This window comes from Tursiops truncatus, chromosome 2 (assembly GCF_011762595.2).
Source record: "Tursiops truncatus isolate mTurTru1 chromosome 2, mTurTru1.mat.Y, whole genome shotgun sequence".
NCBI classification, from domain to species: Eukaryota; Metazoa; Chordata; class Mammalia; order Artiodactyla; family Delphinidae; genus Tursiops; species Tursiops truncatus.
The window spans coordinates 93,620,578-93,636,322 of NC_047035.1; the positions used below are offsets into that span (position 1 = coordinate 93,620,578).

Here is a 15,745-nt window from a genome sequence, read left to right on the forward strand (position 1 = left end):
TCTGTAGTGACAGGAGCCACTGCAAACCCTGCAAGAAAAGGTAATCTTTGAAAACGAAACACTGCCATCTGTCATCCACCAAACCAACCCCCCCCACACACACACATACACTTAAAACCCCTCACTGGCTTCCCACTCCTCTAACAGTAAAGACCCCAGCCCTACAAAGTCCCACCCACAGAGACTGGCCCCTAACTCTGTCTCCAGCCTCATTTCACTCCCTCCCCTCCTTGCTTCCAGTGCTCTCCTGGAGCCACATTGGCCTTCTTAATGGTTCCTCAAATAAGCCATGGTACCTCCTGTTATAGGGCCTCACACATGCTCTCCCCTCTGCCTGCAACTCTCCCACCCAAACTGTTACCTAGTTAATGACGACTCACCTTTAGTTTCCAACTCAAGCACCATCAGTTCCTCTGGGAAGCCTTCCCTGGCACCACACTCCACGTCTAGGACAGGTACCTCAGTGATATAATCTCACAGAATCACACTCCTTTATTTCAGGGCATCCATCTCATCATCTCATTTAGAATTATACCCTCTCATCTGTGAGTACTTGGTTTATCTGTCTCCCCTCTTAGACTGTAGGCTTCAGGAAGGCAGGAATGGTGTCTGGGTTTGCTCTCTATCTTATTCCTAGTTCCTGGCACAGTTCCTGGCAGATAGTAAGCACTCGATTTGTTGAATAAGTGGATAAATGAATCGTTAAATGAATGAACAAACAAGGAAAATGAGAGAATTTCTAACTTTGGTTGGGTGGCTTGAAGTTTCTTGGGGTTAAAATGTAGAAATGGGGAGTTAAAACCAGAGGTGGTTGGGCGGAAGATAGACGTACATGCTAGCAATTATTAGAGAGACTTTCTCCGTAACCGGTGGCAAAGAGGAAGGGTGGGGCTGGGGAGGCAGCAAAGCACCATCAGAAGTCACAACATAGCTGCCAACCTTTGGACCAAAATACCCAAGTGCCAGGCCTTAAAGTAAATGAAAATTATTCACTTCACAATCAGGAGAAAATGCCATGGAATTGAAGTTGGAGCATATTCTTGAATTGGATTTTATTCTCCAGGGCCCTAAAGTTAACCAGCTGGAATCATTTTCTAAGGACCATTCTATTTAACCTTTGGAAACGAAGCATCTGCCTTTTAATGGAAAAACTACTTCTCACCGTAAAGATAGCACATGATGTTCTTGGCTTCTTTGGTCTCCAGAAAAGGAAACTCAGATATCTCCCCATGTCCTTGCTGTATCTTGAACCCCCTATATCAACAAAACAGGCCAGATTAATAGCCAACTTTATTTTTTAATAATAGGTAGAATGTACCAGCTCATCCAGAGAATACTAGACAGGGCAGCCTACACAGACATATCAGCCTCTCAAAAAGTCTCAGGAGGCTTAGGAAGCCACAGATTGAAGCGCCCCACATAACCAATCTCAAAGTCACTGTATTCAGACAAAAGGCCAAGTTTACCACCCACTCAAAGTTCTGTTCCTTAAAAAGCATTGACAATCAATTAATCAAATATTACTACTTTGCACAAGTCCATGCTGTGATGGACACAGTGAAGAGAGGTCCCTTCCTTAAGCATACTATAACCCAACTAAAGAACTAAGATCTGGAAGAACTAAGAAGTTGGTCAACAGCACAGGCACAGTATATGGATATCAGCAAGTTCAGACAGCCCATAGCCAACCACACTAAAGTCCATTGAACATCTTCTACTGCCTGTGGGCTCTGAACCAGAAAGGGTGGGGATGTGTGTGTCAGGCTACTTTCACTCTCCTGACCATTAGACAGGCAGCCTTCCAAGGAAGGTGGGGCCTGTTCTGTGGCATAAGCAGGGTTTCATTCTTAAGCCCTACCACCACTACACACACATCATTTAACATAGCCTTGCCCTCACCATACAGCCTTTCATTCGTTTGTTAATTTGCTCATTTAACAGGTAATTATTGAATGGCCATTTTAAGCGAGGGACTGTGCTGGTTGTTGGGGGGAGACAGGGTTAAACAGGATGTGACCCCTAACCTCAGGAGCTGTGTACTCTGTTGTTAATGGTGGGCATTGGTGACAGATGGTCTGGCAATAGAAACTGTATGAATGTTAGGCTAAAGAGAAGCTCAGGAGGCTCCATGGGACTCCAACTGCTTACACTGAAAAAGCTGCTTGTCTTGTTCATTTCTGTACCTCCAACACCCATTACTGTGCCCAGCACACGGTAGGAGCTCAGTAAGTTTTTAGTGACATAATGAAAATCTTACTGGGGCCGACCAACCTCCAACTCTGTCTCTCCATGGCTTCTCCCCATTGGTCCTAAGCCTGACAGTTGGCATCCTATGCCTAGATGAAAAGAGATGAGGGCACATGGCAGTTCTTCCAATAGGTCATAATATGTTGGAGTTGGGAGGAACTGGACAACATTTTCTGTATCACCCCCATCCCCTCCCATACATCATGTCCCCATAGTTGAGGTCCTTCATGAACCACTTGGGCCTTCATGCTTTCCTGATTCCTCATCCTGGATGTTCTTTTAAGAATATGCAAGTTGGTCAATGTCCCAATTAAAACTCAGGAATCCAGACCTTGACACAGAACCTTGAAGCTCCAGCTGGCTCAGTGGCAGGGAGCCACCTCCTTCTCTGAGATAATGGGCTGTGGAAACCGCAATTTTGTCTTCTAGTTGTGGCTTCCCACACGACCAGGGCCTCCTGCAGGCCCTGGAGCCCCAGGGAGGCAGAGCCATTCTAGAGAAAGCTGAGAAAAATAGGGATGAAGAGGTCCTTGGAGGAGACTGAGAAGTGACCTCAGTCACTTGGGGGAGGGGGGGACAGTGGCCCTTGAGGCACAGCAAGCAAATGAGCTAACAGGAAATGGTGGGGGCTGTGAAGGGGTAGCCAGGAGGTATGAGGCAACTGCCCCCTCAAGTAAGACAGGCTAAGTAAGGTAAGGTCCAGCAGGGACCCAGAGTCCCAACCCTTCAGCCAGAAAGCACTTCAGAATCAGTCCAGAGTGGTCTTGGGACATGTCAAAGCCCCCCAGCTGGCTAGCAGCATGATAGGGTTTGAACCAGTTCTCCTGATTTCCACTCTGGAGTTTTTTTTCTCATCACCTTGCTACCTCCCAGATATGGGTCTCATGGGAGAGTTCTTGGCCTGTCACATCCTGAATAATCTCCCTTCACAGATGATTCCTGCTTGTCATGCAGGGCTGGGCTTTTCTGGATGGGTGGCTTTTTTAACCCTCCAATGCCAGCTGTTGCCCTGTCTCTAGCCATTCCCTTCCTAGGAAAGATCGAGTGGGGTCTTCAGTGGCCACATGAGGCCTTATGACCCTGGGGAGGAATGATAGGCAGCATGGGACCCAGCCCAGCAGCAGACCTCCCAGGGACAGTGGGCACATGCCTTGGCATCTGGGCATGCTGATCCTTTTCTCCAGAGAGGGCAGTGTGGGGGGAGGAGGGGGTGGAATCCAGCGACTTCTCAGGCCATAAGAATTCCTGCTCTCCCCCTCAGTCTGACCCTCGTTCTGCCCGTCTGGGCCACGGCAATGCCCACGCGCAGGGCAGCGGGGGAAAAGGAAGGAGAGACGGGTTTGCTGGTTTGCTTGGCCGGGCACCAGGAGCGTGAGCCCTGCCCCCCTCCGCGGACTGTCTCCACTCGCTCCTCTCCCCCTCTCCGCCTGCCTGTCCCTCCGGGCTGCTCGGGCGCCACCACTACTGTCCCCAACCCGCCCCGCCAGCCAGGCCAAAGGGCGGCGTGACTCACGGCGCTGCCACCAGCCCACAGCTTGCCCACAGCGTATAAAGGCTGCGGGGTTGAAAGGTGGCAGAGCCTTGCCCGACCTGGCCCGAGGCGCACAGAGTATGGCCGGAGGCGCGGAGCGAGGCCGCGGGGACGCGGGCTGGGGGCTGCGCGGCGCCCTGGCCGCCGTGGCCCTGCTCTCGGCGCTCAATGCTGTGGGCACGGTGTTCGCGCTGTGCCAGTGGCGCGGGCTGAGCGCGGCGCTGCGAGCGCTGGAGGCGCAGTGTGGCCGGGAGCAGCGCGAGGACAGCGCCCTGCGCGCCTTCCTAGCGGAGCTGAGTCACGCACCTCGCCGGGCGCCCGCGCCACCGCCAGATCCTGTGAGCGCCGCGCGCAACAAGCGCAGCCACGGCGGGGAGCCGGCGCAGCACATCCGCGCCGAGAGCCACGACATGCTGTTGATGATGACCTACTCCATGGTGCCGGTAGGCGGGGTCTCAGCTCCCCTTGACGCCCCCGCCGGGGTGAACGGCGTACAGTGTGGGGAGAGAGCCCTAGACGCCCTCTCCTCCCCCGGCCAGACGGCAAGGTGCCGTGGGGAGAGGTCCTGGGTGTGAGCCCTCTGGGGAAGTCACCTTGGCAAGCACCTTAACCCTCTGGGGTCAGTTTCTTCATTGTTAAATGGGGGAGGGAGTGAAGGGGTAAGTCTTCCACCTCTGACGTCGTTCAGTCTGCAGATAAATGAGCGGAGTAGGCAGTGTTTTTAAGAGCCTGCTTCCTAACTTTGGACATAAGTTTTCACCTTCTGGTGTGCCAGGAGCCACAGCAGCCCCGGGCTGTGCCTGTGCAATTCGTAGGGGCCCCCTGAGAGCACGGAGGTAGCATTTCTGAGAGAGCGCAGGCTTCTTCAATAAAGGGATTCTTTCCCTGGCATGATCTAGTGGTCTGGCGTTTCACCTGGCCTCGGCTCATCAGCACAAGACTGCCGACCTAATAGTCTCTGTTTAAGTGAAACAATCAGCCCTAGTTTTACCAACCCCGGGACCTTTCTACGGAGAAACTTAATCTTGTGTCTAAAGTGCTTAAAAATAGTGGAAATCAACATAGCGCAATTTTCTTAAAACGCAATGTCAAAGCTGAGGTTCATCATATGGGCTCTAAAAAGTCTATGGAACTTCAGAAAATGTCAGCGTGTGCTCTCGCAGGCGCGTGCATCTAGGGAGAGTCCATAGCTTTTCGTTAGATTTTCAAAGGGGCTCCATTGCACTACCCCCAGAAGGTTTAAGAAACACTGCTGTTAAAAAAAGTATTTAAAGCAAAGCCTCAGAAATCTGTTTTCTAGTGTTAACTTTCTTTGCTTTTGCTGATTTTAACTCAGTAATTATACATTTAGATCACATTGCAGTTCCCCATTTCATTTCATTATCCGTTACAACCACTATGGTCTTATTTCACTTTAAAATTACAAAGATTTCAGTTCTGTCACCTCAAGTCAAGTGTGAGCCATATTTTGGAATCCTAGGTATTTGAAGATAAATCCACTTAAACCTGTTATAGAAGTTTAAAAATATCTTACATGAGCTGAAGTGCTTTTAAAACTACATGGAGGACTTCCCTGGTGGCCCAGTGGTTGGGAGTCCGCCTGCCAATGCGAGGGGGGAGGGGGGGAGGGGAGGAGGAGGGTGGGGGAAGAGTTCGTGTCCTGATCCGGCAGGATCCCACATGCGGCATAGCGGCTGGGCCCCTGCACCACGGCTGCTGAGCCTGCGCTCTGGAGCCCCTGCGTAAGCCACAACTAGTGAGCCTGGGAGCCACAACTGCTGAGGCCCGCGCGCCTGGAGCCCATGCTCTGAGGCAGGAGGGGACCCTGCAATGAGGGGCCCGAGCACCGCGGCTGAGAGTGGCCCCGGCTCGCCGCGGCTGGAGAGGGCCCGTGGGCAGCGGCAGGGACCCAACGCACCCAAAAATCAATCAATCAATCAAGGAGTATTTTATATAAAAAAGATAAAGTAAAACTACATGGAAGTACTACACACTTCAAACACATCTTTTGAGAAAGATCACATTTTCCATTCCTGGATTCAGTTTTTACCCACGTTATCATTTAGAAATCTGGGCCCAAGCAAAAATTTCGAAAAAAAGAACTCTGTAAAACAAAGAGATCTCCTTAAGAGAATTCACTCTTTCTTGGCTCTCCACCACGCATTTTGAGGGGTTTTTGAAATCATCTGAGAAGGATGCATCTGAACATCAACATTTTATATTTTTAATCCTGCTTTTAAGGTAGAGGCTTATGTATCCAAATTGCATCCTGTTCGGTCGCTAACCCAAGAGAACGCAGAGACTCATTTCTGTGTCAGTATGAAAGCTGATTTAACTACCACCACCTGCTCTGTTGCAAGTCAGCAGAAACATTACATTTGTCAGGCTGAGAAGCACTTGTAGATTATCCCCAACTCATCTTCCACTTGCAATGGGTGTGCTTTGACCTTTTGGAGTCACTGAGGGACTTTCTATGCAGGCCAGGAGAAAGCCACTATCATATTCCTCTTGGGAGTAGTTCTCAAACAGTAGGCTTAGGGATCACTTGGGAACATATTAAAAATGCAGATTTCAGGGCCCCACCCTCAGATTTGTAGAATTATAATCTCCAGAATTGGCTTCCTTCCTGATCCCCATTTCCCCCACTTTCCCAACCCCTTGATGAGTTTCATACAGGTGGTCTAGGTGCCACACTTTGAGAAAAGCTCCTCTAGCCCATGGCTTCTTTAATGCGCATGTGAATATTTTGGGGATCTTGTTAAAATACAGATTCTGATTCAGAAGGTCTAAATTGGGGCCTGAGCTTCTGCGTTTGTAGCAAGTTCCCGCTGACATCAGTGCTGCTGGTCTAAGAAAAACACTTTGAATAACACCGTTCCAGAGCAGTGGTTGCACATTGAAATCATATGGGGAGTTTAAACATGACTGATACCTAGGCCCCACCTCCCAGAGATTCTGAATTAATTGATAGGGGTGGTGCCCACTCACCAACACAAAGGACCTTGGCATGCCTTCCTGATGACGGTCAGCTGTGTTAAGCATCGCACGCTCATCAGTTCTCCCTTGAGGCCTCTACTTTGGGCAGAGGAACCAACTTAATTGGTGAAAAGCCCTTTACATACTTTATTTTAGCAACACTCTCACCATTCACCTTTGCAGATTTTTTTCATTTTTACTCTCTGTTTTTCTCAGAACAGAGCATTATTCACATGAGGAAACAATTTTTAAGAACTTTCTCAGGGCACCTTGAGTAGAAAAGCTGCTAAGAGAACTATTTAGTGTACAGCATGGAGTTCAATGTGCTCACTTTTGAAGGTTGAAGTCTACACTTTCCCTTGCCCTTTTATATAGCACCAGTAGGTCTTGAATGAGGGTGAAATCAGAAGCCCCATGTCCTTAGAGATCTAGGAACAAAGAAGTAAGCTGTATGCAGACTAATTTCAGCATTTCAAAAAGTCTTCCAAAAAAGTCTTCTTAAGCCAACTGACACTTCTAAGTTCTGTGCTTTTGGCTGAAAGTACATCAACTCAGCGTGGTCATTCTGGTTAGCACAGTCTGACCGGAAACTGATTGGCAGCTGTAAATGACTTTGTTGAAAGGGCAACATAACTAATTATTACTTAAGCACAGTTAGTTTGGTACGGCCAAACACATTAAATCTTTAAAAGTAAGTGGCTACTTTGGAGAAAAGTAATAAAAGGGGCCCTGGGTACCAGTGAGTAATGGAACCCATCTGCCAGGAACTCCTGCAGGAGATGCTGCTTCTGTTTAGTCTCCACTCCCTCACCACCCCTCTTCTCCTTCTTCCTCTCATCAGTTGCTCTTTCTCACCCATTCTTCAGATCTCACTCTTATTGATGTTCTGGTAGCTTTATCATCCTCCCTGAAATCTTAGGTCGAGCACCCAAGAAAGTTTCACTTCTCACAATGTGCACCTTAACAAGCTTTAAATAGATCAAAGATTTACATTTAAAAAATGAAACTCTAAAATTGCTAGAAGAAAATATGAGTAAATTCATTTTTAATTTTGGAATGGGGAATACCTTTCTTTCAAACTATAACTCAAAAGCCTGAAGCAAACAATGAAATAAGTAAATTTAACCACATTTAAAAGGCACACACAACAACAAAACTGCATCACAAACAATAAAAACAGATGCATACACCATAAACAGAGGCAAAAGATAAATGACAAACTGGAAAGAAATATTTGCAGCTCATATCATAGGTACAGGGCTACTCTTCTGAATATATATAGCAGTTCTAGAAGTTGATTTAAAAAGATAAGAATTTAATAGGGAAATCTGCAACAGAAATAGGAATTCAGTAGGAGTATGGAACAGATAGTTCTCAGGAAAAGAAATACAAATTTCTCTTAAAAACACAGGAAAAGAACTCTTGATTCAAAAATGCAAATTACAACTGCTCTGAAATATAATTTTTACCTGTCAGAATGGCAACTGCAAAGGTTTGTCGACATATTCTGTTGGGGAAACTGAAGGGAAACAGACATGCTCTTGCATTGCTGTTTGGAGTGCAAAATGCTACAACCCATATGGAAGCCAATTTGGCAATACCTTTGGATTACAAACCCACTTACCCTCTGACCCAGTAATCTTGCTTGTGGGAATTTATCCTGCACAACAGACTTTATCACCTCTGAAATGACGTATGCACATGGTTATTCATTGCAGAATATTTGTAAAAAGAGAAGACTATTAACCTGTGTCCACTACAGGACTAGTTAAATAAACTGACCTATACATCCACTGGGATACGAGGTAGCTGTAAAACAAGAATAAGTAAATTCTCTGTGTTCTGCTATGGGAACCATCCCCAGGATATATTTTAAGTGACAAAAGTGTAAGGAAGAAGGGGGAAAAAATAAATGAAATTAACAAAAGTATTTACTTAGGGAGGGTGGGGATGAGGTGGGAATGAGCCTTTCACTGCATAGCTTTGTGCATCATTTTGACTTTTGAACCATGTGATTGTGTTACTCTTATCGTGAGTGAAAAGGCCATAAGCACAAGGTTGCATGGCAGCTGCCCCTGGGCTGGGGGCCATAGGGCATGGTAGGGACTGCTCCAGCCCACGGTTCATGTGCTGTGTCTATAGCGGAGGCTTTTGCTGTGGCTGCTGTATGAGAACGAGAGCCCAGTGTGCCTGATCTTTTAATTTTGTCAAGAAAAGTAAAAAATCTGACATTTTATGTGAAATCTCTTGGCTTTGAAGTATTGACAAAAATTCCCTCAAAATGTTTTTGAATTGACTGGCAGTGTGTTGGGCAAACAACACTCACATTGTTAGGGGCCATGTTAGGACTTCCAAGCTTAGTTTGCAGCAGGCTCACCTCATAATAATGAGTAGTTTTGAACAAAAATGGCTTTATTTAGTTCCAGCACAACCTCCACCCCCACCACTGATTTCCCAGCCTGGTTCTGAAAGGATAGTGGTATCTAGACCATTGTTATCATTATTGGTGGTTAAATGGAGATGGTTTTTTGCATTCAGTTTGGTTTGGTTTGTTTCATTTTGTTTTGTTTCTGGCTGTCTCTAAACATTAACTCCACCTTCAGAGGATGGAGATTTCCTGTCACTATGGCTTTTCACAAACATGTGTTCTGAAGGTCATTCTCAAGGAGGAGATTCCAGCTATGTTAAGCAGTAATGCATTATAGCAAACAGAACTTTTCATGATGATTGCTATGAGGTACACTTATATGGATCTATGCATTATCTTGTTTACAGGGGACAAAAATTACATTACCTGTAGTTACAACTTCTGCTTGTATGGATGCTATATTTCCTTGAAGGAAAGGAAGGTAACCCCTGCCTTTCCCACTCGAACTGGGTCACTTCCAGGGTGTAAAAGCTGAGGATTTAGACCAGGGGTTAACAAACTATGGCCTAAGGTCAAATCAAGGCTGCTACTTGTTTTTGTGCAGCCCATGACTTAAGAATGATTTTTAAATTTATAAATGGATAGGAAAAAAAAATAAAAAGAGGAATAATATTTCACGACACCTGAACATTATATGAAATTCAGGTTTCAGTAACCATAAATACAGTTTTACTGGAATACATCCATGCCCACTTGTTTATGTACTGTCTGGCTGCTTGACACATGACAACCGGAGAACTGAGTAGTTGTGCCAGAGACCATACGGCCCACGAAGCCTAATATATTTTCTGTCTTGTCCTTTGCAGAAAACTTTGCCAACCTCTCATTTAGACAGTGGTCCATGGGAACGGAGGGGTGCTAGGGATGGTTCCTTTGGAGAGCTAATTTAGTAAAATCAGGGTTCTTCCAGCATAGGGTTAACCCTGGAGTTTAAGACCTCCCACAAGGAAACAGAGCCCAGGACAGAGCTGCCCTGAGACTGTGGTTTCACTCTAGAGGGATGCTGTGGGGCTGAACCAGCCCTTAAGCCTTTGCTCCCCATAAGCTGACTTCCCAAGTCAAGAGCAGTCAGTGTTAGGACAGCTTTTAGCCACCCATTTAACCCCATATCTAGGCCTTGTTTCACACCCCATCTATTCTCTTCAGTTGAAGGGGAGAAACATATACCCCATTAGGTCCAGTCACATGAAGTGGACCCTAATGAGAGCTCAGAGGCCTGATAGAGCAGAACAAAAAAAGACTGGGCAGCCAAAGTAATAACCCACACGGAGAGACTGGGAGGTGGGTTTCTGTGGCCTTCCTCATAGCAACATGTGCACGTGGGCACTTGGGATGTCACACCTGACACTGTGGGGTTAATTTGCATGTTAGAAGCCATTTCCAGGTATCAAGGGTAAGAGAGAATTTGAAGCTACATCTCTGCTAAGACTGTGTCTGGTATTGGTACTGTGAACACACCCATAAACTTCACTCACGTATCAGGTCATGATGGTATGTGAGGAAGACAGGAGAGAGTTGGCCCCTTAGCTACATCCTTCAGACACTTTCTTCATTGACACATATTTTGCACACATGAAAATAAAGCATTCAGTGTAGATGTACAGTTGTCATGATTCTCTAAGGATTTATGTGAGAAACAAATGGGTCAAGACTGAGCATCTGGACCCGTAGGGACAGGGAAGTTGTGTTGACCACATGTAAGGCATTAAACCATTTGGACCTGCTCTCAGGTCCTGTGGCTATTCAAAAGTTCTTAGCTTCTTTCTAGCCAAAGCAGCAGAGGTGAGGGCAACAGGAACAAGCCTGCTGAGCCTTTACAGCCTGAGCAGGATGGACCTGCTTGGGCCTGGTGAATTGTCCACTCTCATCTTTTTCTGCTGTTTCCCTGCCTTTCCTTCAACCTTCACTGCCACTGTGCCAAGGATAAAATGAACTCAAAGTCATGGTCCCCCCCTGGAAAAGTGCCACTCCACTCTGGGGAGACAGCAGAATCCCTCAGACCTGCCTGTCATTTTGTACCACTGCCCACTAGATGACAGGCGAGATCCTTGGGCGGAGAGCCCTGTCTGGGTGAGTTGCAAAACAACTGCTCAGATCACGGGTCTTCCAATGCCAAGGGGCTGTTCATCCTCTGTAAAGCCCATGTCTCAGGATCCATCTTTGGCTGTTCCAAGCTCACCTCCACATGGTGCTACTGCCACCTTCAGCCATTGTGTTCCTGCCCTTAACTTGAGAGGCCTGGGATTCCTTCTTCACAGTCAGGTTTGCAGCCCAATTCTCTCTCCCTGATGCTTCCCTGAGGTATGTTGTGGCAGTCGTCTGACGCACGAGTCAGACGGATTCTCATCCCGGGCCCACAGCTTGGTAGCTGTGTGACCTTGGGCAAGTCTTTTAATTTCCCCAACCCTCAGTTTCCTCCTCTGTAAGATTAAGATAATAGTATGCACCTCATAGGGCTGTTAGGAGGTTTAAGGGAAATAATGTAGGTAAAGGACAGTGCCTGGTATAGTCAGATTTCCAGTAAGTGTTCATTGTTGCTGTTACTGAGATTAACCACTATGACTTTATCATGCAGCCCTCCTTGTCCAAAGCCCTCAGTATCTTGTTTCTGGGTTTACTCTTCATCTCCACTTTCTTCAGAATGCCAAGTTGTCTGATCATATGTGCTTTTATCAGCTGCTGTTTCGGGATCATATTTGGCCTTTTGAAGCCTAGGGTGGCATCACACCAACCTAAATCATCTTGTCATTGAAAACAAAACAGAATTAGCCTTGATATGGGAACAAGCCTTCTTCAACAGTTCAGGCTTTCCTGGGGCCTCACCCCTTCTTCATGGCCACTGATGACGAGGTTTGACACCCACTAGAAGAGAGTCACATTCACCCCATTTCTGACTGGCGTAGCTGTTGTTAACTCCTGCTGATTCCTGTTGGTGGCAGTCCTGAAAAAAGTTTTGGGTGCTTTCATTTGGAAAATTGACAAAATGTGAGTGGAAGGTAGAGCAAAAAACTTCTAAGAAAGGAGAACAATTTACTTCTTAGGGGTCTCATGTTCTCTAGGATATAGGTACCTATGTGAGAACTATCAAAATAGTCTTTATATCTGATAAAACATACTTATCTGGAAAAAAAGACATTTAAAAAAAAATCTACATTATTCAAACTCTCCTTCCCTCCCTCCCCCCGCACCAGAAAAAATCCTTCGCCAAATCTAGTTGACATTCAAGCTTCATTTACATGCATTTTATCTACAGACTAAAGGTCATGTTGTGTAAAACAAGAAGATGATTTTAGGTTGTAATTCTTCTACAAAGGGAGCATTTTTCAGCCCATCAGTTGCTTTTTTTTTTATGTAGCTCTTTGGGTTTTAATAGCTCTATATTTTAAGTAGATATAATTTACTTCTAGTCTGACTAAAGTTGAGACACAATTTTCTTTACTGAAAGGTAGAGTTAAAACAACAAGGCCAACTAAAGATCACTTAAAATGCAATTTGTTCTGAACACAATAGGTAGAAAAACCCCTTCATCTTGCCACTCAGAAAGTTTCTTGTGCTTATCAAAGTGCTGGGAACTTTGGAGATCCTGCATTGGCTGTATGTAAAAACTGAGAAGGACTTGGAAATGCATTTTGGATAACTGTACCCAAGCTAAAATGATGGGCTGGCAGCTGCAAAATAATTCCCCAGTTTTTCAGTAACTTAGTGTGATTGGGGTCTGGAATCCTTTCTCTCAAAGGTAGAAAAGGCCTTCTCCCTTTAGGCAGCATTTGAGGACCTTGGAATCAATCCCTGTGAACAGGAAGACCTTTAGAGAAAAATCCTTTACAGTAAGCATCAGGGCAGTGACAAAGAGAGAAAATCAATCCTCACTAAAGTGATGAAGGCAGGTTTCATGGAGGAGACAGAACTTGTAATGGGCAATGAAGCGTTGGTGAGATTTGAGCAGGCAAGGAGGGAAAATCATTCCAAGTTCAGGTAATAACTTGAGCCAAGGTCTAGGGACAGGAATGAATGTAGTACAAGGCTTGGAAGAGCAAGAAGCTTTCCTGCACTGGGGAGTTTGGGCTGTGGGAGAGGAATTAAGATGGCTACATGAGAGAGAGCCTTGAATTTCTACATTTGAAAAGTTGAGAATGAATCTGATGGGCAATTGGGAGCATTTTTCAAGGGGCAATCATGAAGAATGTGGTTTTATAGGACAGGTCTGGCTGTACAATGCAGGAAGGACTGCACAGGGGAGACAAGAGACAGGAAGAAAGTTAGGAAATTATTGTATTAGTCCAGGCAGGAAATGGTTCTGTCTGGCTAAGGTGATGGCATCAGAAATGGAGAAGATATAGATCCTAGAAATACCAAGAAATAAGGATGCATTGAAGTTGGGAACTAATTGGATATAAGAAAGAGAAAGGAGCCACCTGGTCCAGATCCATCCAAAGATGGTAGCATCATGGACAGAATTGAGGAACCTAAAGTGGGTTAGTTTAGAAGTGAGGATGCTAAATTTGTTTTGAGACTGAATATGAGAGGAAAAAGAGGGAAGGAAAACTGAAGGGTAAAAGAATATTCAAGGAAAGGAGAACCCATTTCTTCCAAGAAGAATTCTGTCTTCTCTATGAGAGAGGTCTTTACAAGTCTAAAAATTAAAAGACAGACCCGAAAGCCTTTATGTGTGTTTACTCCTAGCTCCCCTCTTAGCTATGTGACCTTTAACAGATCACTCAACCTCTCTGAATCTCAGTTTCCTCATTCTTAAGAAGGCAATGACAGTAGTATCTACCTTAGATGTTATCATAAGGATTCAATTCAATAATCTATGTGAAGTCCTTAGCATGGTGCCTAGAACTCAATATATGTTAGCTTGTTGTTACTGATATTTAGTATTTCTCAAATCCTTCCTTTTTGTGCTTCAGGGACTTTTGAAGCCTTGTAATTAAAACAATGGAGATTGAATCAATAGAACTTGCCAGAGAAAGGGCAGGTTCTAGAATAACTCCAAGGTCTGGCATCTCGGGTGCCATAAGGGAAACACACAGACTTCTAGAAAGAATGTTATTTCCCAGATAGTCATTTTTATGGTTCATGGGTTCAATATATATGCTTGGTATTGAATTTAGGGACGTTAATTATACTAAGGATAATTTGCAAATATTTTATTCATGTTCAAGGTGAACTCATGCATTTATCCTTTCATAGACCAAATCTTTTTGAACCCCATAGGAACAGCATGTTTGTCAAACCGACAGTTCCATCCAGCCAGTGTTCTGATGCTAACATCATCAACAATTATTTTGTGGGTGAGCATCTCAACCCAAGGACCTCCTCTAAATATTTTCTGGGCTAACCACTTGTAGCTATTCTCTGAGCGGAGGGAGGAGGAGACTGAGCAGGGAGTAGGTTGACAAAACATCTTCACAAATGTTTTTGCTATGTACAAAGAATGCCAAAGGGCAGAGTTTGGGATAATGGATTAATTCTTTGTCCATTCCCCCAACATTGGACAAGTTACTTAACTATGGTTTATGTATACTTTTCTGACTATAAGGTGAAGATAAGAATGCTTAGATAAAAATCAAAAATTAACTGAAGATGCTTGTTGAAGGAAACAATGTGAGCACAAAATATTGTTATTAACAGTTAGTGAGAGATTATTCCAGCAGTACTCCTGCTTCAGAAAACTCCATTAGAGACCTGGGGGAGACAAGTGATTCTTAGCTCACTTCAAAACACTCATCTCTTCCACCCCTAACCTCTTCTGCACTTATTGTCTGTATCACACAACTAAAACTTTGTTTGTGTACAGTTTTGGTCTCTAATTTGTCATCTTTGGTCACCTTGTCTCTTTAAATATATCTCCACTCTTCGCTAGACCTCTAGTGAGGTATTTGATGAATACCTCTTCACTCATAAAATGCATCCACAACTCAGCAAGGGCAAATATAGACTAAGGTATCTGACAGTCTCTGAACCTAGTTCCTTTTCATACTAAGAGTTTTGGAGGTGTGTGTTAGTTTCGGCATGTAGTTACTGAGCACCTACTATATCACAGGCACAACTGTGGGTGCACAAGAAACAGTATGAACAAACCATGCAAATCCCTGTCCTGTTGGGGCTTATGTTCAGTGGGGGAAGGGGGGAGGAGCCGACAAGAACCAAAGTAAGTAAATTATCTACAATATTAGAAAGTGATGAGTGCTGTGAAGAGCAATAAAGCAGCGTTGAGGACTAGGGAGCAGGAAGGGGAAGATGCAACTGGAAGTCTTCTGGGTGGGGAAGGCCTCACTAAGAAGGTGACATTTGAGCAAAAACTTGAAGGAGGTGAGGGAGTGGGCCATGTGGAAATCTAGGGGCGGGCTGTTTAGGCAGAGGGAACAGCAAGTGCAAAGACCCTGAGATAGGAGAGTGTCCCCAGAGCACAAGGAACAGCAAGAAGACTGGGAGCGGATAACTGGGGGAAGGAAAGACAAGAGGACCAGTTCAAGTAGGGCCTTGCAGGCTGTTGTAAAGCCTTTATGGGGAGTCTTTGGAGGATTTTAGGCAGAGGAGTGATATGATCTGACCTGCCT

At 45.3% G+C, this 15,745-nt stretch overlaps 1 protein-coding gene across 6 annotated transcripts in view; it reads left to right on the plus strand.

The window, feature by feature from the left end:
• Positions 1–3,621: 3,621 nt before the first annotated feature.
• The window catches only part of GLDN (gliomedin), a 67,462-nt gene continuing 55,338 nt past the window's right edge, over positions 3,622–15,745 (plus strand). For 3 of the 6 annotated variants that reach the window (XR_012330106.1, XM_073800999.1, XM_073801000.1), the window contains exon 1: positions 3,634–4,260. Coding sequence is in view for 5 of the 6 variants with exons in the window: in XM_073800999.1 (XP_073657100.1) it covers positions 3,859–4,260 (402 nt within the window). In the remaining variant the exon portion in view is untranslated. Of the gene's footprint in view, positions 4,261–15,745 lie in introns of all 6 variants that reach the window. The other 3 variants (XM_073801001.1, XM_033851673.2, XM_019931669.3) reach the window with 3 other exon arrangements.